The 23,909-nt window shown below is 37.1% G+C and overlaps 4 protein-coding genes and 1 pseudogene across 4 annotated transcripts; 2 read left to right on the top strand and 3 right to left on the bottom strand.

Moving 5' to 3' along the window:
- Positions 1-1,555: 1,555 nt before the first annotated feature.
- Positions 1,556-2,783, top strand: SAMBA (valine-tRNA ligase). Its single transcript, XM_089605739.1, has 3 exons — positions 1,556-1,814; positions 2,157-2,267; positions 2,608-2,783. Exons 1-3 carry the CDS (start codon positions 1,661-1,663, stop codon positions 2,667-2,669), a joined length of 327 nt encoding a protein of 108 aa, XP_089461865.1. The 5' UTR covers positions 1,556-1,660; the 3' UTR covers positions 2,670-2,783.
- A 112-nt stretch (positions 2,784-2,895) lies between these two features.
- Positions 2,896-3,903, bottom strand: MKK10 (MAP kinase kinase 10). The gene has a single exon (XM_089607660.1). The coding sequence runs from the start codon at positions 3,862-3,864 to the stop codon at positions 2,896-2,898; it is 969 nt and encodes a 322-aa protein (XP_089463786.1). The 5' UTR covers positions 3,865-3,903.
- Positions 3,904-4,984: 1,081 nt separating this feature from the next.
- Positions 4,985-5,575, top strand: LOC149404749 (uncharacterized; annotated as a pseudogene).
- Positions 5,576-8,983: 3,408 nt separating this feature from the next.
- On the bottom strand, positions 8,984-12,342 carry HSFA1D (heat shock transcription factor A1D). Its single transcript, XM_089605149.1, has 2 exons — positions 11,786-12,342; positions 8,984-10,273 (listed from the first exon to the last, which is right to left on the bottom strand). Exons 1-2 carry the CDS (start codon positions 12,062-12,064, stop codon positions 9,188-9,190), a joined length of 1,365 nt encoding a protein of 454 aa, XP_089461275.1. The 5' UTR covers positions 12,065-12,342; the 3' UTR covers positions 8,984-9,187.
- Positions 12,343-17,336: 4,994 nt separating this feature from the next.
- LOC149404751 (uncharacterized) lies at positions 17,337-22,332 on the bottom strand. Its single transcript, XM_089630221.1, has 8 exons — positions 21,819-22,332; positions 21,265-21,339; positions 20,657-21,176; positions 19,814-20,199; positions 19,066-19,140; positions 18,497-18,735; positions 18,269-18,395; positions 17,337-17,856 (listed from the first exon to the last, which is right to left on the bottom strand). The coding sequence occupies exons 1-8, from the start codon at positions 22,218-22,220 to the stop codon at positions 17,728-17,730; spliced, it is 1,953 nt and encodes a 650-aa protein (XP_089486347.1). The 5' UTR covers positions 22,221-22,332; the 3' UTR covers positions 17,337-17,727.
- Between the last annotated feature and the right edge of the window lie 1,577 nt (positions 22,333-23,909).

A 23,909-nucleotide genomic window follows, 5' to 3' on the forward strand; every position in this document is an offset into this window, starting at 1 on the left:
GGACAAATGGAAGAATTATTTGTGTTCATTGGAAGGGTGCAAAGAAAGTACTGAGGTATCTGCAAGGAACGAAAGATCGTATGCTCAGTTATAAAAGATCTGATCACCTCGAGGTGATTGGATATTCAGATTCAGATTTTTCCGAATGCGTGGATTACAGACACTCCACTTTTTTTTTGCTATTTGTTCTTTTAACCAAATTAGTGATTTCATGTAAGTGTGAAGCAGTTTGTCATTGCTGCATCCACTATTGAAGCTGAATTCGTAGTATGCTTTGAGGCTACGACTTATGGTTTATGGTTGCGGAACTTTATTTCAGGACTTGGAATTGTCGGCATTATCGCCAAGCCGCTGAAAATTTACTGTGATAATTCCGCAGCAGTCTTCTTTTCTAAGAAAGACAAGTATTCGAAAGGTGCTAAGCTTATAAAATTGGAATACTCTGTCGTTAAAGAAGAAATTCAAAAACAAAAATGTGTCAATCAATCACATTAGCACAAAGCTTGTGGTTGCAGATCCATTAACGAAAGGATTGCCCCCTAAGGTATTTACTGATCATGTTGAAAGAATGGGGATCCTTGGATGTCATCATTGACGTAATGTATGTTTTATGTGATTGACACTTTGAGCTCGTTTATTTTGTTTTTGATATGAAGTAATGAATCTTGTTTTCTATTATGATTAGTATTTACATGAATGCATTATATGATCAAGACTCGGACCATTATGAATACCTTATTATGTGTCTTATTAAGTGTGAATCTAGTATTGTAATACATAGAAGGGACTATGTCGATAAATTGACGTACAACCGCTATGATCCTTATTAGTTCTCACGCTTGATAATGACTTTATGATGTAACCGATATTATGATGGATTTATCTTATACTATGCGCACTTATGTTTTATTATTAAGCTACATGGTATGCAATGACACATGGGCCAAGTGGGAGAATGTTGGACCTATTATTTCTCAAAGCCCATTACGTGGGGTTTGTAAGTAGGAAAGAATTGTGGCCCAAGTGTATTTACTTATTGGTTTAATAATAATAATGAGATAATTCCTATCGGTTAATTAATAGAATGTAAATTCCTATTGTACCCTGATGATGAGTCTATATAAAGAGAAACCCGAGGGATTGGTCCTCTCTCAACCTATAACGTAGTTTTCATCTGTAATCAAAAGAAAGCTCTAAAGTCTAAAGAGGTCAAGAGAGAGAAACCAATTCCGATGATTATCCGCTGCCGTCACCGTCGCTCTCGTCATGGATCGAGGTAGGTTTTCTCAATCCCTAATGTTCTGTGAGAATCATCTAGTTCTAAGATCTTGGCTGATTAGGATCGTTTAAATTATGCTTACAACATTATTTATGTTCGATTTTTTATCGGTACGTCGAATTCTTATATGGAAAAATGATATATCAATTGTCATTTTTCATCTTTTTTTCGACGAATCAATTTTCCATAAATAAAAAAACTCGAAATTGCGTATTAAACTTCATTTTTAACTTTGGTTTTGCATATATCCCTGACTATTCAGCAATTTAATTTATCGTCAAATTTGAAAAATATTAAGGATATTGCCCATTGGTCAAAAAGAACAGGAAGAAACAAAAGACAGAGTTCAAAAATTCGAGAGAGAGAGTTAGAGATCGGAGAATGAACAGTTCTTCGCCGGCGAATTCGTCGATTTCGACGACGGCGATTGCGGGCGGCGGAGGAAGTGGAAGCAACGCCGCTCTGTCGACGGACGACATTTATTTCCCTTCCGACCTCATTTCGATCCAAGACCGCAAACACGAAGCCATGCTTGGTTTGTCTGCTTATAACCTTTTATCTCTTGCCTTCTTATCCATTCCACAAACTCCTTTTGCTCTTCCATTTCATTTCGCCATTAATTTTACTGCCTTTTGTTTTCGGTCCATTTAACAAACCCTCGTACTATTCATTTGGTCTGTTAGAAGTTTCATACTTTTATCAAGATTATTTCATTTTTTTTTTATTGTGTGTGGAGAGTCAAAATTTAGATTCTTGGAGCTTCAGATAGTCTATAGTTTAATTTGGCCGTCCTAGTTTGCTCTGCAATTACTATGAATTTTCATTTTTTTTAATCAAATATAAAGAAAGAACAATGGCTATATTTTGTACATTGCAGAGTTGAAAGCTGAACTAATGGCGGATCTGAGCAAGGTGGTTAAGTCTCTTGATGAAGATAATTGGATGTACGAAGGACCAGTCTCTCGTATCAACCTCGTTTCGAAAAGAGGTCAGTTCTAAAAACACTAAATTCTTTTTTTTGAAATAAATCTAAAAACACTGAATTAGTTCTTCACAAACATGTGAACATTCAAGGAGGTTAGAGCATTTTATTTATTTGAGGATTTCTCATCCTATTGAATTTTAGTTATGAATTGATACTTTTGCTTCAAAGATGACAATGGAGGAAATAAGAGGCAATTGCTCCATTAGGGAAATGATTTGGTAGCAACTAATATGACTGGACTTTTGAAGATGTTCTAGCACTGTTAGTCTTGGGATCAATGGAATGGTCATTGAACATTCTTGTTTTTTTTTTTTTTTTTTTTTTTTGGTAATTTCTTTGTCAGGTGGTTTTCTCCAGAAAATGAAAGAGAGGTCAAATACTAAAAATTTGGGTCCAGCGAAGTGATAAATTTTTGCCCTTCAGGTTTTGGGATCAAAATACCCGCACGCTAATCCATTAATACCAGTTATTGTATAAAGATTGTTGTTTCTGCTGTACTAATGTTTCAACTAAGATACATCACTCTCTCCCCACTAGCAAAAGCTTTCAAAAGATTAGAAAAAGAAAAAACAAATAGATATCTAATCGATTGCAGCTTATTGAAGACATTGATATGAGCACATTCTCATTTTTATTTCAAATTAATACTCAAAATATCGACAAATGGGTGTCGAAGAAGCTCATCGACCGTGGCTCTCTTCCTCCAATCCTTCTCGAGGCACCGTCCCACGAAGCTTTTGAACTCCGGCGACGCCTTCTCTGTCTCCGGCGACAAATCCACCAACCCGTCCCCGAAGCACATCACGCACATAAGGGCCGCCCAGTCGGGCCTCTGGCCCGGGCCCACGAGCGGAAACCGGCCCACGTAGCACTCCAACGCCACGACACCGACGGACCACACGTCTCCGGCGAAACCCTCTCCTCCGCCGCCCCATCTCTCCCGATCAAACCTCTCCGGGCTCATGTACGCGCACGTCCCGTCCCCGTCCCAGCCGCCAGCTGGCGCCGCCGGACGACTGGCCCCGAAATCCGCGATCTTCGCCTGGCCCGAGCCGGGGCCCACGAGGAGGTTCGAGGGCTTGATGTCTCCGTGCACGATCGCCTGGCCGTGTAGGTGCTTGAGCCCGCGGAGGACTCGGGCGACGATCCCCGAGATCTCCTCCTCCGAGAGCCTATGGCGGGCTCGGAGCAGGTCCAGGACCGACCCGCCCTCCACGTACTCCATCACGACGCTGGCGTCGCCCGAGTCGGGGGACTCGAACACGCCGTGGCACCGCACGGAGAACGGCGAGTCCGTGACTCGCCTGAGGATCTCGGCCTCCCGGGCGGCTTGCTCGCGGGTCCCGGAGAGGACTTTTAGGGCGTAGATCGACGACGTGGCCTTGTGGAGGACTTTGTACACCGTACCTCCGTTCCCGTGGCCGAGGACGGCGAGCTTTTCGAACTCGGAAAGGTTTTCGAAGACCGGAGAACCGGGAGTGGCGGCTGGAGAAGCCGCCGGAGAGTAGGTCGGGCTCTGGAAGTTTGAGGCCGGGAGCGGCGGCGGCAACGAGAGCCTCAGGGATTGTTGGTGCCTCCTTTCCCTCACCAATGTTGCCATATGGTGATGATCGCTAATTAGCTACTACTAGTGCTTAGTGCGATTATATCACACAGAATGTGCTCTTTGCTTTGTTCTGATCACGGTGTCACTCTTCTTTGGTATGATCTAAAAATAACAAAACAGAATTGATCTGAAAGAGAAAGAGAGAGTGAGATGTTTACGCACGAAGATTGAGTTGCGATCCAATTTTGATGGATTCGTGATTTGTGTGCATGCCATATTTATGTTAATTCTGTATTTGTGTGATATACTCTACGTGGAAATACCGAGTGAGTGATTATCCCAAGAGTTAAGGGCATCCGAGGTTGTTTTCCATAATTATTTATTTAGTTTTTGTTAGGATCATCAGTTATTAGTTATTGTGTGACACGTAGATCACTTGATAGGTGTTGTAAAATGATTGGTAGAATTTACCAACGAGTGTGGGGATTGGAGACAGAAGATTATGATCATAACATGTACGCTGATTCTCTTCCCTACCATAATCCCGAAGTTAGTTATAAGGGTTCGTTAAAAATTTAATTTTTTTGACACGTGGATTTTTGTTCTGTTTTTCTAGCCCAACTTAAGAATGTTACTTAAAACCCTGGGATTAAAGTACTAGAAAATCAGTGGTTCGATTTTGTAAAACTCACGGCTACCAACGGATTATACTTTTTTTTTTAGAAATAAAATTCACTAGAAGTTACCAATTTATAGAATTCTCATGACTATCTATGAAAAAAAAAGGCTGTAGAGATTTGTAAACAAGTAGCCACTTAATAAGGATAATAGTTAAGGTTTGTGTTTTATTAAGAAATTAACCAAAAATAAATATTGTACCTAAAATGTCCTTTCCAATTGACCAAGATCCCTTCCCCGTCATTAAAGAAGATCTAGACCCTTCCTCTCTCCCAATCCTGACTCTCCACCTTCGAATCCTCTAAATCTCTAACCCCTTTCACCTCCGACTATATATGGCAGCACGAGCTGTTCTCTCTCTCCCCCGCCGCCGCAGTCCTTCACCTCCGCGGCAAGCTCCGATTCGGCGACAACCTCGCCGACGAGTGGTTCGTCGTGTTCCTCATCCTCGAAGCCTCTCGCGCCTTCCTGGAGATCTCCGTCAGAGTATGGGAATATGACGGTGAAGACCAACCCCGATGATCGGAAGCCCTTCGCCGCCACCGCCAACTCCGATGCTGCCGCCGGAAAGTCTGTCGTCATCAAGAGCGCCGACATGTTCTCCGACATGCAGAAGGAGGCCGTCGATATCGCCATTGCCGTAAAACCTCTTAAATTAGCAAATACGATTATGTTTTTTTTTCATTTCTGGGATTTCGCTGATCGATTGATCTCGTGATTCTCTTTTCTATGCGTTTGAGAAGCACGACATTGAGAAGGATGTCGCTGAGAGTATAAAGAAGGACTTCGACAAGAAATACGGTCCCGCTTGGCATTGTATCGTCGGTCGAAAGTTTGGTAATTTTTTCTTCTATTTAGTTATTTTTTTGGTTCGGATATGGATTGAGTAAGTGAATGAGTGATCAGATTGGTTAGTTAGAAATCAGCAGATCTAAGCTTGTATTTTCGATGGATATGAGATTTGGCTCTCCCCCTCTTTTTGTTTTCATATGGTTGGCTTGGGCTTGATTCAATGGTATGTACATTGTGCAGATTCAATGGTATGTACGAGGCGTGGGTGAATGGATTCGCGCCGCTGGCGGTGTGAGCGGACGTTCCGGCGGCGGTGAGGGAGTTCAGCCGGACTCTTCAACATGAGGCTGGACATAACTCTGTTCGTGTCGAGGACAGTCTTCAACAGCGATCTCCGAGGGACCGAGAGCGGGTCACCTCGATTGTTCACGGAAATAATTAGTAAATCGTATTTAATGTTAGATTAACTAGTCCTCATCTCTGATACTTTTCATGTTAGATTAACTAGAAAATGTTATGGTTAATCTGTAAATGTACCTAATAAGATTTACTGTCGTTCTTGTTATGGTTAATAAGATTTATTTGTCGTTCTTGTTATGGTTAATAAGATTTATTTGTTGTTCTTGTTATGGTTAATAAGATTTACTGTTGTTCTTGTTGCGGTTAATAAGATTTACTGTTGTTCTTGTTACGGTAAATAAGATTTACTTTTTTTCTTGTTACGGTAAATAAGATTTACTATTGTTCTTGTTACGGTAAATAAGATTAACTATTGTTCTTGTTACGGTAAATAAGATTTATTGTTGTTCTTGTTACAATAAATAAGATTTATTGTTGTTCTTGTTACGGTAAATAAGATTTATTGTTTTATTGTTACGGTAAATAAAATTTACTATTGTTCTTGTTACGGTAAATAAGATTTACTATTATTCTTGTTACGACAAATAAGATCTACTGTAGTTTTTGTTATTGTTAATTAGATTTACTAATTTCTTTGTTATGGATGATATTATTTACTATGATAATTAATAATATTAACCTAAGGGTATTATTGGAATATTGGAATGTTGTCATGATAAATTGACTATTTTTTAAAAATATATTAATAGTTGAGTTATAATTTTATAGTAGGGGTCTTGTTTTGGATAGTTGTTTACAAAGATTTATATGACAAACCTAAATATGTTTTATTTTAGTTTTGGATTTTTCGTAAACAGAAGTTTCATTCACTTCTACTTTCCATTTTAGTAGATGTGTAAGCAGAATGTGAAATCACTAGCGATAATTATCGGTGAAGAAAAGGCATTTCGATCAGTATTTCACTAATCCTATATTGTTTACCATTTTAACCTAAAAGTGCGTTAAGTGATGAGTTTCTGAGTATAAGAACACATGGCTTTTTCTACGAGTCCAGTGTTGTAGGAGATGATCATCATCCTCATTAGACACGTATGTTGGTAGTTTAATGCTTTAACGTCCGAAAGTTGGATAAGATGACATTTAATTATTGAGTAAAAATAAATAAATCTTCAGTCCAACAATAGTAACAGCTCAACTATTTCACGTTAATACATCATATAAATAAGGATCCGGCGCCTATATAGCCCAATAGAACTTAAACTTTTGCAAAATAGACATAGTTTGCTAATTATAAGTAAACTACCCAAGTAAGATTAATCTAGGCTGAAATAAATTTAATCTCAACGAACTATAAAGACATAATGTAAGCTTTATGAATGCTGAATTAAAATTAATCGAGGCATGATTAAATTTAATGAAAACCTGTTCTCTCAATTGGCTATTTTGCTATACCTAATGAAACTATGGCTATTTTGCAAAAGTCATAGTTTGAATTGGCTATTTCATACATTTTTCCTATAAATAAATATATTTCTTAGGCACGCTTTAACAATATAACAAAGTAGCAGCAGTCGCAAATCCAAAAAAGCTCACCGAAAAGGTAAATTTGAAAAAAAATTCAAAGGAGGTGAAATTAATTTGTAAACTAATAGAGTAATTTACAATAAAATTAAAAATTTCCAAAAATGTAAAAATAAAAATTGAGGGGCACTTCTCATATAAATCTATCACCGAATAGCAGCATAAATACCTAAAATTTCAACCGGGTATAGTCAACTACAAGATTGTTTTTTTAGGCAAATAAAATACCCATTGTTTAATTTCAGCAGCATCTTACCTCAAATTAACGGATCAAATTTAACAGCAATTCATCTTTTATTTTTTATTATTTGATAAATAAACAAGTAAAAAAAAAAATCTTTCTCGCCGGTCATGGCAGCATTGGAGAGACAAAAACGACCTTAACTGTCGTTCTCCGTTATCTAAATGAAACATGTATAGCTCAGAGTTGTGAGAGAATATCTTATGCGTGCGGAGATCCTTGATGGAGTCATGGAATAGGAGGCCCGAGCTTCTTGACCTCGGCCTTTTTCGAGATGATTCGGGTCTTCAAGATTTAGAATTTGCTAGACCGCCATTGAAAGATGTCGGAGAATGACAACAAAGGTCGTTTCTGTCTCTCAAATGCTGCCATGACTAGCGAGAGATATTTTCTTTTCTTTTTTATTTATCAAATAATAAAAATAATAAAAAAAAAGTAAATAGTTGTTAAATTTGGACCGTTAATTTGAGTTAGGTTGTAACAGTGCTATTAAAAATAAATAATAGGAACTTTTGTAGCCGAAAAAAATTAGGTAACCAACTGTGTCAAGTCGAAAGTTTTAGATATTTTATGCCGCCATTTTCAAATATAATTAACATCTATACGAGATTACTCAGTTTATCTCAACTCTTTAGACCATCTTTAACCCACTCTATAATAAAGTGGATGTGACAAAATGAAGTTAAATTAACTCAAATCCAATTTCATTTCTCACACTGTTATGAAGTTCATGAATATTGAAACTCTAAATATGAAATTTCACAATTCATTCAACTTCATTCAGGAGTTAATTATGAATCAAAATACAATATTTATTATATTTATATATATTTTATGTGTAGTATTAATTTATCACAAATTACGTATGAAATTATTTTAGTTTATTCTAATTTGATTGTATAATTAGTTTTAATATGTGATACAGAACAATGACACTAAAAAAATCATTAAACATATTAATTTTCATTTTAAGCAAAAAAAAAAATTAAATAAATAACATGACGTATCCATATAAATAAAGAAATTAATTAGTATTTTCATCATAAATTTTGTACCAAATATATACATCTAAGTGTGATGTGTACTTAAAAAAAAAAGATTATTGAATAAGAAGTATACAAATTATATGAACACGGACTATAATGTAATAAATAACATGTTAATTTAATAAAGTAATAAAGAATATGCTTTTGTAGCGGTAAATATGGAGTATTAGATTATAGATAAAACACAGAGAAACTGCATTATAAAGGCCAAGAAAATGTATTTTTGGAGATTTGGATTAGAGATTCTTTTCTAGTATTCAGTCGTCCAAAGCAGTCTGTAAGCAGAATTTTTAGTTTGTGAATCCACCAAATAATTTTATCTTTGCGTAAACGTTATTTTCCTTGATAGGAAAAATTTGGGCAAAGATGTATCTCATATTAATAGATTCGGTAATTCCAAGTTGAGACATCGAGGTTTAAGTAAAAGAACAACAGAATATCTGATAGATTTAGTGAGTATAAAAAGCCACTTAAATCCAAAATTTTGCTCTCTGTACGTGCAAGCAAAAGTCATATTCTGAACGGTAGGGAAAAAAAAAACACGGAACTAGCTCCTTTTACAATGGCCAAATGAGATGATTAACGATATGTATTTTGGGGGTTTAAATTTATAGAAAGGTGTGAGACTAATAATAATAATAATAATACTTATACTAATGTACATGAGTTAAACAAAAGATCAAACCTTGTCGACATCTGAACTAAGAAGCTCCATTTTCTCGGTAAGCTTGTCCATATTCCGTGTTTTGGTCCATCCATTCTCTTTAGAATCCTCTTCTTCATTATTGTTAATAGTAATACCATTCGAATCCCCGTCCTGCGAAGGTTCCTCCGCCACGGGGCTCAGAAGAAAGTCGTCCCAAAAGGTGGAGGTATCCAACAGGTTGTCGATTTCAGGATCTTGACCGATGGTGTCGAGATCGACCAGCATCGGCCCCAGTCCCAACGCGTCCACGTCCAGATCGAACCCGTCGTCGCTCAAGCTCGGCAGAACGAAGCCGCTCTCGTCCGCACCGGATATCTCCCCGGGACCCGGCTGCGCTGCTCCTCCGACCATCTCCGAGGCCGCCGGTTGCGCCGTCGGAAAAACCTCTTGAAGCGTCACCCCGGACGGCCGGCGATCCATCGACCCGTCGCCGATCATCAGATTCCCGGGCCCGCCGCCGCCGTCGAAGGAGTCGATCATCTCCGGCGAGGAGGACGAAGAAGCAGAGTCCATCTTGAGAATCTGGCGGAGCAGAGCCTTGGTGGGATCGTTTGCCATCGGCTGGTACTTGATGATCTGGCCGTCGCCGGCGCCGGATTCCTGCCGGAGCCGGCGTTTCTTGTTGGCCTCGGCGCTGATTCGGACGCGGTTGGTCTCGTTCTGCTGCTGCACGAACTGGGCGAGGAAGCCGGGGCTCTGGACGGCTTTTGCGAGGAAGGACATCATCTGCTGTTGGCGTTGCTCCATCCCTTGGAGGCGCTGCACCATCGTCTGCAGCTGCCCGTCCGTGCTCTGCTGCTGCTGCCGCAGCCGCACCAGCTCCTGCATCAGCACGTTCTTGTCCCGCTTCAGGATCTCCACTTCTTCCTCCAGCCCGAACTTTCCGACCTCCACGCATGCGCTGCCCACCGAGCCCTGGGCCGCCTGGCTCGCCTGGCTGCTGTTGCTCTGCCCGTGGGCCGGTTTTCGCCGGTTGATGCTCTTCAGGAGGTGTTTCTGACCCCTCAAGAAGCCCTCATTCGCAAATTCCCATCTGTCCGGATCAACCTTCCTGAAACCCTGCAACAGAACAGACCGCAAGATGTCACCCAATAAGACAGTAGACTCTGTAAGAGAACAGATTGTCGTTAGATAGATGGAAGCGTATAAGACTAGATATTTGCTCCAGAAGGTAGTACTGGTAATCTAGTAATGATATCAGACCGATCAGTGTATACGATAAAGAAAATCCAACTTCGGATATGAAGGAACTAAAATAGCCACGAGATGTCACCCAAAAAGAGTGAGCAACTATAAAACAGAAGAATTCTCGAGGACAATTACCGCTCATGGTGACCACCAAGATATCATCCAAACCCTAGTACCACGGAAACCTTGAATAACAAGGGTAATTGAGAAGGACCAGTGCTTTCAAGAAATTGCTTTAAAAGTCACATTATCGAATAAACTAAAATCTTGAAGGGTGGTTTATAGTTTATACCTGAATCCCTCTTTTTTCAGTAACTTAAACATATTTTGCAAACATTTTCCTTTAAATTTCCTTCAAATACAATCTACTTGGTGACCGACAACCTCAGGTTTCAACTTGTTTTTTTTCCAACACTGAAAAGTGGAACTATTCTTCTTCCAATCTATTTCTAAGTTCTAACCACCTTATCAAATATTAGAATAGAATCCACAGTTCTAGATTCATTTCAAGCTCTCTCCAGGCTACTTTGAAATACTAGCTATAATAAATAATAAAACAAGTCTAAAGTGACCTGCGAAAAAAAAAGAAGGTAGAAATGGCCTGGCTGGGAAATGTGTATTCCATAACACGTATAAAGAAATAAATTTAAAAAAATGCCATATGCACTTTGGTCTAATTTAATCCAGCGTTACTTTGTTTTCCCCCCTTCCTAATGCATAAAGTAAATAATAAACGAAATCCACCAAATCCAGTTTATTTCTAAGTTTTTTTTTTATCTTGTTTAGATAACCATCTGTTGCGGATAACTGAACATGCCATAGGTAACACAATACAACCACAATGAACCTTGACAGGTTTGGAGCTTTTGTGATTACAGTATTAATTTAGATTTGTTATACAATAAAATCTATACCAATCTTTAACCCCAAGGGGTTGGTCTAGTGTCAAGGGCGATTCTAGGGCACTTGTACGTCCCAAGAATTGGGGTCACTTTCCTCTACGTTAGTTGGGTCTAACCCCGACACCACGGTCATAAATTTAAAAAAAAAAAAAAAAAAAAAAAAAAATCTATACCAATCTTTGCATTTATCGGTTGGTAATCTGAAGCTAGTTAATCCATGGATGAGAAGAATGGGCTGTGGTAACTGATCTTTGCATTTATCACCCATGGGACTTGCTATCTAAATCATCGTTTGTCTAAACAGTAACAAGAACATTGAAACCTCTCAACTCCAAATCTCTATCGCACTACTATACGTTCAAGAATTGCATCCGAACACAGAATCAAATGTCCACATCACATTTTCCCAGGCAAAAGTTCAAGTTCAAGTAAGAGAGAGAGAGAGAGAGAGAGAGAGAGAGAGAGAGAGAGAGAGACATACATAAGTGTTCAATTGCCGAACGAAGCTAGAGAAATTGTTGTGCTTGAAGTACTTCGGCAAGAGATCCCTAGCGAACTCCGGCGGATTCCAAACGACGAAGCTATTGTTCGTCGCAGACCACGACACAATCGCGTCGGTCTCCTTGTCGTCAACCATGTCGTACGTCTTGCTCAGAAACGGCGGCGGAGCGTTCGCGTTCGTTATCGGCGTCGGCGTCGGCGCCGGAGCCTGATCCGGCACCGCCGTATGACTCCCTCCGTCGGTTGCAGCACCGTCCATTCGGGATACGTGAAGCGATGATAAATAATTTTTAAAAAATGTAAAACGATCGAGGAGAAAGAAAAAGAAGTGAGTGGATAAATAATTGATCGGCTAGGTTAGGGATTTAGGAATCGCCATTGCCAGAGAGTTTGGGAGCTTCACCTAAACCCTAGAAAGAAACAGAGAAATGAGATTGTACGGACGGCGTTCGGAGGAGATAGTGGGTTTTTTAGGATACGACGGAGACAAACTTTGAAAGCGGTCGCCCCTATAAATGCGCATGTAATATTTTTTAATATTTTAACTTAAATATTTCATTCTTTAATTAGATATATCCGAGCATCCAAATACCGATATGGTTAATCCCGGGACTTATAATTTACTTGTAACTTTATGGTGCGCCAGATGAATAAAGTTATCGTTATCATTCAATAATATCATCAAATATCGTATTTGAGAGAAATTTAATGAACAAATATACATAAAAATTCATATATTACATATGATTAAATCATAAAATAGTATATAATATTTTCATTACATTATATGACATAATTCGAATAGTTTGTTGAACCGATTTCTCGTCCCAACAATCTATACTAAGTTTATTTAAATCACCTTGTATATTTATTTTTATGAGGGAAGGGTCTCAGAATCCGATGATGAAGATCGAATCGAGATCCGAATGGAAATTACGAATAATGTAAATTTATAGAAGAAATGAACGAAAGAAAATTTCTTTATTGAATGCCAAATACAAAACCTTCAAAAATAAAATGAGAATGAGTAAGAAATGTAACGAATTGAAATATAATTAAATGGCTTTCTTTCCAAAATATCCAGTAGTCGTAAAATGAAGATGGAGCGAGCTTTTATAGCTAGCTCGCTGATTCTCCTGTTTCTTCAGATCGATACACATGTACGAGCAGAGCCGGTCTTCGATCCTCCAATCTCGCATACATCCCCATCTTTAGGCGATTTGACCGTTTCTTAGGAGATCAATCATTCGGATTACTTGGCGGGACCGTCTAGGGACATTTATGGGCCCGGGTCGAGTTAGGATTCGGTCTTCGGCGAAGTATCCCTTACTATTGTCTTGGGCCGATTTCGCCTGCGGATGAGATTTTTAGGCCGAACTGGGCTTTGGGCCGAACTAACGATTTATCTTGAGCCCTTTTGAGCCGAACTTGCCTTGGGCCTAGTTGGTACAACTCGCCTGATGGAAGGGGGCGATGCGATATCCACTCCCACATAGTTCAACATAAAGTCAAAATGAAATTATATGATTTATGAAATGGAATAACACATATATTCAGATACAAAATCAACTAATTATACATAACACTCATATTCTAACACTAATTTAACAAAACAAAAATCAAATATACATTCAAGAATTCGGATCCAATCAAATTTACACCGATTTTCGGATACAAAATCAACTAATTATATATAAACTTTCATATTCTTAAAACTAATTTAACACAAAAAAAAAAAAAACAAAAAAAAAAACATTCAAATTTTCGGATCTAAGGAAAATATTGAAAAAATTTGGATAGAAATTCAAATTGCACACAATGATGAAGTTATAAAGTAAGATTTTGAAGTTAATCATACATAATCATCAACAAAATCCATGAAAAATCAACAAAATCCATGAAAAACGCTCAAAATCATCAAATTTATGTAAAACGGCGGGATCTGTCCAAATACCTTAACCCATGCGAAGATTATGTCAGCGTGGAAGTGAGTTTTGGCCTGGCGAGCACCAAAAGGGACGGCTTTCCCGAAAAGTAGCGGAATCGAGCGAAGAATGGTCGTCGCCATTGCATAAATTTTTAGGGTTATTTTCCGCTTGTTTTGAAGTTTTGGACGAGGAATCCGGTTTCAATACTCCAATTGTTTTTTTTTTGAAAATTTGTACTAAACCGTATCAAAATTAACCGGAATCCGGTTTGGTTTCCGATCGGATTTCCTCGGAATTCAAGGAAAACTCCGAATTTTTTCATTCCGGTATCGGTTGTTTGAAAGAAAAGGAATCCGGACTGGTTTTCGACCGGATTCTCTGAAATTTCAAACCTTGGTTACATCCATGGTTTAAAATTTCGGGAAATTGTGTGGAAATTACGCCGAAATTGCGAAAATTTGAGAAGTCCGGCACATTTACGACCATATGTGCATTTCGCCATTTTGTGTCGCGGGTATTGCGTCGAAATTACGGGGAAATTTCCATGTCGTTGCGTCCATTAATGTCGTTTAGCCCATGATATAAAACACAAAAAATTGTGTCATTTTCGTCACAATTTCTGTCGCAATTTCGATCGCGTAGTCCAAAAGTCGACCAAGCTAGTGCAAATTTAACAATATTTCTATTAATTATGTGGAAATTGCATTTTGTGTTTTTCAGCATATAAATTATAATTTTTAAGGTTTTTTCAAATTTTTTCATAGGATGTTGTTTATACTTGTTTCATGGTGAACATATTATTGTTTTAATATTTTTGGAGAGGTTACAAATTTTAAATTGATGTTAATTGGAAGTTAATTGTTAGGAAATTATAGTTATATGTATATGTATTCATAAACAAGTATTTGAAAATATAAAAAATGATACATTGTTAGTAAATTTCATATCTGGGGTAATACATGAAATTATGATGTGCTTAGAACTTATTATGTGTGTTTCTTTTATTGTGTTTGACTTTGATATTTTTCAACTTATTATGTGTGTTGATTATATGTATCTGATTTTGAAGTTTGAACTTATTATGGTTGTGTATTATGTGTGTTTGTAATTGAAACTTATTATGTATGTTTAGAATTTCTTATATACGTATGAAACTTATTTTTTATATTTGAAATTGTGCAACATTATTTCCGTCGCAATTTCCATGTTTTGTCACAATTTTCGTCGGTCATTGCAATTTTCGTCGAACTTCCATCGACCACTGCAATTTCCGTTTTTTTGGACCATCAGCACAAAATCGGCAATCGGCATTTCAAACCTTGGTTACATTTCGGATGCTGATGCACACATTAATAATTTTTAAATTGTAAAATATAAAATATTCCAAGATATAAATTTCAACATAGAAGATATTCCAAGACGCATTAATAATTTTTACATTTTAACATAGAAAATATTCCAATATATAAATTTCAACATAGAAGATATTCCAAGAGATATATATTTTATATGCACATATATAAATTTAACATAGATGAGATATTTTCACTTAAATGACATGTAATCACATTTTTTTTAATTATTATTCCTATGTGAATGTGGATGCATATTGTTTGTTGGATTACAATTTGCGAAAATTACATAACTCGATTAAATTATGCGTCACTTTTCATATTTCACTTATATTTTCAAAATATTTCAGTAATAATTGTTTTCCTTTTTTTTCAGATAAAAATACCTTTGTGTTCCAAATCTGATCAACAATTATTGAAATTTGATTAACAGTTGAAATATGATCAATAAATATTGAAATCTGGTTAACAATTTTTGAAATTTGGTTAACAATTATTGATATATAATTCAAAATATTGTATATTGAAATCTAGTTATTATATTAGCTATTGAAATCTTGTTAACAGTTATTAAAATATGATTATGGTTTACAGTAACTAAAATCTGATCAACGGTTATTGAAATTTGATTAACCTTTATTGAGGGCACAATAGACACTTCAAATATTTAAACGATTATTTATAAAAATAACGGCTAATTTTGAAATTTTTTTTTACAAAAAACGGCTACGGGTGGCTATTTCAACTTACAACTTCGTCCTCTTTTAAAAACGGAGAATTAGGCCTTGGATCCTGAACTCCGGCCCAATTAATCAGATTTTGGACTACGAGCTGGAACCAAACACATTGAGTCCAATCTTGTTCAATCTATGTATACCGAACTCGAGTTCAATCAAACACCAAACTAAAGGGTACCAGCCAAATTAGGAGTAGATCAAACTTGAGAAGATTGGATTGGTTCAAACTTGAGGCTGTTTTCAACTACTTTGCACGATTCAGATCGAGAAGTACACGCATCATTGAGCTGGCTAGAGAAAACCGATTCTTTGTAACGTGTCTTCCGCTATACATGGAGCATATACTATAAATAGAAGATAAGGCCATCCAAATGACCATCGAATCTTAAATATATTACATGAAAAATAAAGCTCTGGTCTCCCGACTTCCAAGAGAAAAGCTAGCTACTCTTTGGTTATCTTTGAAAACGCTCTAAGACTTGGAACTTCTTCTATATCTTTCGGACCGTTGCTAAGGCATGCTCTATTGCAAGTTGCTTAGACTTGAGATTTTCCTTCAATCGATTGAGAATGCAACTACGCGAATTGAGCATACTTCCATCCTCATACGGAAGCTCCTTATGGAAAAAGAATGCTCCGGCTCTCTCCTTCGGCGACCTTCAAAATTCGTAAGACAACGACCTCTCTTTGAAAACGACCTCTTGAACTGGATTTGATGTAAAAGATAATGGAAATCCCGTGCCATAACTCTTCCAAAACTTCTCAGATGGCTTAAGCGATGAGATAAGACAAGGAGCCTCTTTCCCATTATCTCCTCCAACCTCACCACCACCTTACCATCTTTGTTGGCCACCAAAGAGAAACTATTAGCGTCGGCTAGGTCATGTGATTTGAATTAGTAATCTCGAAACTTGGTCATTAATTAATACAATATTAAAATTTGAGAAAGGTGAAAGAAAGAGAGGAGAGAGAATGAAGATAATAAAGCAAACATATATATATTTTTTACACTATACCACACGCTATCTTTCATTTATTATTATTACAAGTAATATGTCTCGTACGTTGCTGCGGAATAATTCATATACTTCAGTCTAGATGAAGAAATGTATATAAACATATCCAGAAATATTTAGGTTTAAAAAACATGTTTTTAAAGTTTTTTGGAGACGTTTTATCTTTCTGATTAAAAATAAAAATCGATACGAATGAACACTACTTGTGTTTCGGGTCAAATCTCTTATTTTTTCCTTAAAAAAAAATGGTTCATTGAACAGTGTTTTGTGAGTAAAGATCATTTTTCTATTTTATATATAATATAATTTGGGATGGTATTACAATGAAGGAACATCAAGATGGCCAACCGTCCCTCTCTCAATGTAGGAGTTTAGTTGGGTTGGACTAAACCTGGGCATTGGGAACGGAACGGAACCAGAATTTCGTTCCATTCTAGGACTGTTCACAGTATCAGAATTCTGTTCTGGTACTTTACCTTTGAATCATGTATATTGAATGAATAAATGATTAGAGAGTTTGTTAAAGAGAGAACCACACACAGTTCTACTAAAGCGAATAGCAAATAAATAGGAACTGAAATAATAAACAAACAAATAATCATAAACTAACGTAAACCACTTCCTAACTTCTAGTAGTCCCATTAAACAAAGTGATACAAACGAAAACGTATGTCAGTAAAAAGAGAGAAAAATGTCATATAGGAGCTAGAAAGAACAAAAAAAAAAAAAAAAGCGATAGAAATTTGGCTTCTCAATGCTTTTAGACCGGCGAGCTTGCTATTCACTTGGACTTGGGACAATCCAACACATGTCTTTAAGTTTGCAATTCATGAAAATCAACCTGAAATGGTTACCTTTTGAAGTAAGGCGTTAGTCGAGCTTTGTGGAGCTAACCAACCGTGTATTGTTTGCAACCATTAGGGCTGTAATGCTGATCGCTGCGCCAAACAAACTTCTTGCAAAGATAACAATGGTGGACTTGGCATTCCGAGCAATAGACATGATTGTCAATCCCAACCTGTTAATTCAGGAATTAAAAGACGTGGCATGTCTGTGGCTCGGAAAAGTAAAGTGACTCCGGGAAGAAAAATAGTAAAAGTAAGCCTTATGAGAACTTGAAAGAGCCGGTGGAAGATGAACTTTTTTTTCCCGCTTTTGATTGTCTACATTCTTCAAGAAATGGATGGTTGGGTTTTTATTTGTGGGGTTTTAAGCCTATCAATACAGCTAAACTCGAGGTCATAATTTGTGAGAAAATATAAGCTGTTTCGTGGCCAGAAATAATTTCAGTATCTTATTATGTTTCATTTGATAAATAGAGGAATAAACAAAAGCCTTCATTTTCATAAGTAACCTATGTTTCAAGCTACTAAATTGGCCACAAGTCGGGCAAGTAGGGCAAATAACACCAGAGGATCTCTTTTTCTCACCTTCGCATTAAATTTGCCACAAGTAGGGCAAATTAGGCCCGGACCTTGTTCAGCAGAGGGCTCAGGACTAGCATCTTCTTTCAACTCCTGTATAATTGTTTGAGTGGATAACTCACATGTCCCATACCTTCAACAAATAATCTGATTATTAGTTCCGCTTGAGTAAAGTCATGACTGATAAACTAAATTTGCACATTCCAAAGAGTGAAGGAAGAAAACAATAGGCACCTCGTGAATCTATGATCATGCATCTTTTTATTGCAGCGATAGCAAAAGCTCTTTCCACAGTTCTCACATTGCATAATGTTGCAACCTGCGGTTTTGAAGATGGCCATGTTGCAATGCGGGCATAGTTTTGAATCGCCAAGTATAGCCTTGATGCTCGCGAGTTCGTCAATGATTTCTTTCTCTTTGAGTTCCTTTTTTATTTTTTGAACATACCCTAACAAGGTCAATTTCTGACGATCCTGCAGATAACCAGTCAACGTTACAATCTGACGAACAATCTGACGAACCACGTTTTTTCCTTCATGTTGAAGCATATAATCATAATTGGACTTCATGACTGCCAAGCAATTTATTTTAAAACAAGTTTAGAAATATAGTCAAGCTGATGTCTCTATCTATAGCCACACTAATAATAGTGACCAGGTGTGGTAGCTAGCTTGGTCTAGCGGTAATCCCACACACACCTCGACGGAGAGGTCATGGGTTCAAGCCCCCATGGGATGCAGAAATGCATGCCCCCTAAGATTTATTCTAAAAAGTATGTAATCTTGGCCAATATTGTCACTTACTATGTAATCCTGGCCGATAGTGTCACCTGCGCTTTGTACTGCTAATATATCATGTAATCCTCGCCGATAGTGCCTCTACTCAAAAAAAAAAATAGTGACCAGGTTATAGAAGACGAAAATTTGTAGTTACTCTCCTCAGAATATATCAGATGAGGCTAATATCATTGTAAAAAACTTTTAGTATTTAACTTGATGATAAAATCATCACGTGTTTAACGCTCTACCCAACAAAAAAAAAAAAAAAAAAAAAAAAAAAAAAACTCAACTTTTGACTAAAGAAAAAATCTTCCAGTGTGTTTTACAGTATCATAAAAGTCAACAAAATTCGGGGTTAGTGTTGTTTGAAAATTAAAAAAATTGTGAGCATAATGGTTTTAAAATCACACCCCCCAAAATTAAGAGTTTTATTTTTTTATGATAGACTCTAAAACACATGGGAGGTTAGTGTCATCAATTAAAAAGCCAAAGGTTTTTTTAATGACAGATTCCAAAACACGTGGTGGATTTCTCCTTAGGTGAAAAAACTGAGGATTTTCTGAAATTTTTTCCCCATCGGATATGAGTAGACAATTGTCAAACGTCATACTAAAACACATGAAAAATGCTAAAGGAGAACTAAGGCTATTATTTAACAAAATATACTCATATGCGATCAGCGTAATGTAAATGGCTTAATGTGAGAAGAATAGCACAATATCATATAAAAACCACCATCCTAAACATAGAAAAATTATAACTAAATCAGTACCCGCACAATCTTAAGCTTCTTTTCTGCAGAGTAACACTCTTCACCGACATGGCGTCGACCTCTGCAAAGTGTGCAGAAGCTGAAGAAGCAACTTGTGCACTGAGCGTGCTGATCCGCGTCTTTGATACAAGGCGTTGCACATCGCGGGCAATACGTAACGTCGACCATTGAATCGAGCGATTTCTGTAGAGTCAGAGACTCCCACCGCTCATACTCTTCCCCACTGAGTATCCGTTTCAGCAAGCTAGGTGGGACCGAACCCCCGCATTTCGCTTCGGGGCATTGAAGCTTCATCACGGTACCCTCCTTTACGTGCATGTTACAGAAAGTCTTCATGCATTTCAAGCAAAAGAAGTGTTGGCATGGCAACCTTGCAAACTCAGAGGCTGATAGGGAAACGTGTTAATGATAAATATCTATGGTTAGTAATAATTCCATTCACTTGTAGACTATCAATTACAAAGTAGTCTGAGAGAGAGAGAGAGAGGTCATAACGGCATTCTGATTTCTTTTCACGTGAATAGCCTTTACATTTAAAGGCCAGATTCCGGGTCTTAAGATCCTAAGCTATTTTCATGTGCTGATTCTCTTGTTTGGTTCAACACATGATCACTATTTATTGAAATTCACAATATATTTCACCCTTTAAGGTCTATAAGTTAATCCAATGGAGAACAAGTTTGCAACCGAGTGATAAAGGACATTATAATAAGAAGATGAACAAACATTTTCAGAATATATATAAGTTGTTGAACTATTAGAACCCATATGAACGCAACTGGCCTTCGATTCTTTCTTAAAGAAATGTAAAAGCTCAGCAGAGCAATGGAAGTTGAAGATTACCTGGATATTCACTATAACAAATGCAACATTCATGCGAAGTCAGTTGGAAGTTTTTATATAGCCTCTCGTCATTATAACGCTTAATTAGCAGAATAACTACATCCGGTGAAATGCTCTCAAAAACCACACGCTTATCTTCGATGTGTCTATCCCCGTACGGACAAAGAATTATTTCCTTCTCAAACCCAAGATAGGATAGAGAGGAACTACTTAACCATTCCACCCAATGGTATATAATCTCTTGTCCTGATTGCTCCATCCATATCGAGTCAAGCATCGAGCAGAGACCAGAAGCTCTTTTAGGATCCAACCATTGTACGGATAGAGTAAAATAAGGGGGTCGATGGCTTGGGTAGGAATTCGGCAGGAGACAATTCAAAATCATCGGTGGAAGATACTGAACTTGGAACGAGTACGAGAAGTCCTTCGTACTCTTGTTTCCTGTGGCCTTGTCATCGCTAGAAGAATCTAGCTCCGTAGATACAGTAATTCCATCAGGAGCTTCAATGTTGATACGAACCTGTAGGAACATAAAGGTGTTTTAGGAAGTTTTCACCTATTTCCATATATGAGAAGAAAAGTTAAAAACAGACAGTTCATCACAAAACCTCGAAAGATTGGAGGCCCCTCTTTCTGTCAAGCTTTGTAACATTGTCGGGATATATATACTCCATCGCAAGTAACTGCGAAAGTGTAAAAAAAAGCATGGGATTAAGCAAAGAAACATTTTATGAACGCATTACATGGCTAGAACTAGCTAATATATATGATATTTTCAAAAGTTCTTCTTCTTGTTTATATCATAAAACACAAAGATAGAAAGCACTTCCAATTTGTGTTAACCAAATATATGGACTAGATATTCGTGATATATCTCTAAAACCAATGAATTGACCTTATCATGGTACTCCTCCTCTACAATGCTTTTCACATTAATCTTCTCTTCCCCAATCTTAAATGCAAAAGAGATAGTCACATACTCTTCCAACCAGCCAATTCTTCACACACTTTCTGCAATGTCATACTACTTCATAGCACTATATTGATCTTTAGCAGGGGAAAAGAAAATCAATTTTCAATTAAATCACAGAACATGTATATATGATATATTTCACTGAATTACTTATATTATGTGACGTTCATATATAAACATATTAAGTACCTCATCTTCCTGGGCCTGCGAATTAGTCCTGATCAGTTCTTCAGACAATTCAGGCTCTTCAACGCCTAAACCTAACTCTGAGAATCTATCAGTAACATCAAATTCGTTACTATTCGATTCCTTACACGTCTCAGCCTCCAATTCAACTCGAACTCTCTCGCTACACTCGCTCTGCTCACCGACTCTGTCGTCGATCCTCAGCGAAGCCCCAGAATCGGATTCTTGGCTCAACTGAAGGCTGTCACGGAGGTTCTTCGGCGGCGCGTCGAGAGAGAAATCAGTGACGGATTCGCCGGCGGGATTCGGATTCCTTTGGGGCTGGGACTGTGAAGTCGACTGCGGAGAAGCCGAATCGAGATCGTGGTCGGCTGAGCTAATGAATTGGTGATGTTGTCTCGTCATTCTCGTGGCGCCAATTAGCAACGAAGCATTCGGTTTTGCAGCGGGTTTTTGGCGTGCGTACGGTGTGTAACTATGTATATAAAAGTGTGTGTGTGTCAAGCAAGCACTAACTTTTCGCAGCACTAACTTTTCGCGTATTTTGGTTTTATAACTTATATAGCTGGGGTCTCATATGAATATTTTTGTAAATAAAAATGAATTTATTTATTTTTTTAAAAAGGAACCACGGAACTTTATTAATTTAACACGGCATAGCCGGAATACATGAACTAGCGAGTACAAAGAGACTAAAACCTTGTTTGGTGTGAAGGATTTTGGGGGGATGTATTAGGATAAATGGATTTGAGAGGATGAATTGTATTTATTTGTTGTTCGGTATTAAAGAGGGAAATATTGTGAGGTATGGAGAGATGGATTTATATCTATGGGACCCATCAAAAATACTTCCCTCCCATTTTGCACGGATTGAAGAAATGAGAACAACAAATTTTTATAAAATTACAAAATTAACCTTCACTTATAATATCTATATAATATATTACAGTAAAAATGACTCTTTCACTTCCATAACTTCATCTTCTACATCTTATTTGCTTAGTAAGTTTCTCCACCATTGACAACTTGAGTTCACAAGTAAGTTTTTTTATTTTAAATATTTTCACTAATATAATTTTAACTATCTAATGCTTAGTAAAATTTTTGTATGTTTCTAGAATCAAGGTCTTGAGCTTCTTCTAATCTCTTCATAATATATTGCTTCATTGGTATGTATTTTATCTCTTTTGATTTCCTCTTTTTTATATATATGAAATTTATGTGCATTCTAGTCTTTTTTTTTTTTTTTTTTGATGTTGCTTATTAAGTACATTTATTTCCATTTTCATTGTGTGATTATTTTCTTTCATCACCAATTTATGACTAGCTTTTCTTTTGTCATGATCAAATAATTATTTACTCGAACAAAAGTTTGAATATTTTTATCACTTTGCATATCGATTTATTTTTCTTTGTTTGAATTTTGTGTATTTGGTAATACAACTTATTTGCTATATGGTTAAAAATTATTTTTTCTACTTAGATGGATGAACAAGAAAACTCAACAAATGATTGGGAGATAAGTTCAAGAGATGAGAATTTAGGAGAGAATGTCATTGTAACATTCCAAGAAAATATTAGAAGGTTCAAGAATGAATGGGAAAGACAAAGACGCATAGCTACTATCCAACTCGTGTGCTACATAGTGGAGATGATTTGCATGATGAAATTATTTTATTGCTCCAATTACGTAGATCCAGGCTTACGTAATAGTAGTGTCGATAGTGAAACAATTAGGAATCAACTTATAAACCACATGAGTGTTGACGAGAAATGCCGTGATGTCATACGAATGAGTCCCTTTGCATTTGTTAAGTCGTGTGATCTACTTCGGCAATCGGGTCGCCTCAAGGATAACAAAAACTCAATAATAGAGGAACAAGTGGGTAAGTTCCTCTATGTAATATCACATTGTGCTAAAAATCGTCTTATATCATTTTTCTTTCGTCGGAGTGGTGAGACAATAAGTAGACATTTCCACGAAGTGTTAAGAGCAATATTATCATTAGAAGACACTTTTTTGAGGCAACCCGATGGAGAAAAAATACCCGATGAAATACTCAACAACTTCAGATTCTACCCTTATTTTAAGGT

Source organism: Urtica dioica, chromosome 2 (assembly GCF_054948205.1).
Source record: "Urtica dioica subsp. dioica isolate 48M chromosome 2, U.dioica_male_clone48M_v1_H2, whole genome shotgun sequence".
Classification (NCBI taxonomy): domain Eukaryota; kingdom Viridiplantae; phylum Streptophyta; class Magnoliopsida; order Rosales; family Urticaceae; genus Urtica; species Urtica dioica.

What these genes read in the sequence shown, in the direction of transcription:
- MKK10 (XM_089607660.1), bottom strand. Translation starts at nt 3,864, where the DNA reads ATGGCAACATTGGTGAGGGAAAGGAGGCACCAACAATCCCTGAGGCTC.
- LOC149404751 (XM_089630221.1), bottom strand. Translation starts at nt 22,220, where the DNA reads ATGACGAGACAACATCACCAATTCATTAGCTCAGCCGACCACGATCTC. An exon ending in AGAAGCTTAAGATTGTGCGG is followed by an intron (nt 19,141 to 19,813) that starts GTACTGATTTAG and finishes TTTTTTGAGTAG; the next exon opens with AGGCACTATCGGCGAGGATT. An exon ending in CATGATCATAGATTCACGAG is followed by an intron (nt 18,396 to 18,496) that starts GTGCCTATTGTT and finishes TATTTGTTGAAG; the next exon opens with GTATGGGACATGTGAGTTAT.
- SAMBA (XM_089605739.1), top strand. Translation starts at nt 1,661, where the DNA reads ATGAACAGTTCTTCGCCGGCGAATTCGTCGATTTCGACGACGGCGATT. An exon ending in CAAACACGAAGCCATGCTTG is followed by an intron (nt 1,815 to 2,156) that starts GTTTGTCTGCTT and finishes TGTACATTGCAG; the next exon opens with AGTTGAAAGCTGAACTAATG. An exon ending in CAACCTCGTTTCGAAAAGAG is followed by an intron (nt 2,268 to 2,607) that starts GTCAGTTCTAAA and finishes TTTCTTTGTCAG; the next exon opens with GTGGTTTTCTCCAGAAAATG.
- HSFA1D (XM_089605149.1), bottom strand. Translation starts at nt 12,064, where the DNA reads ATGGACGGTGCTGCAACCGACGGAGGGAGTCATACGGCGGTGCCGGAT. An exon ending in TTCGGCAATTGAACACTTAT is followed by an intron (nt 10,274 to 11,785) that starts GTATGTCTCTCT and finishes GTTCTGTTGCAG; the next exon opens with GGTTTCAGGAAGGTTGATCC.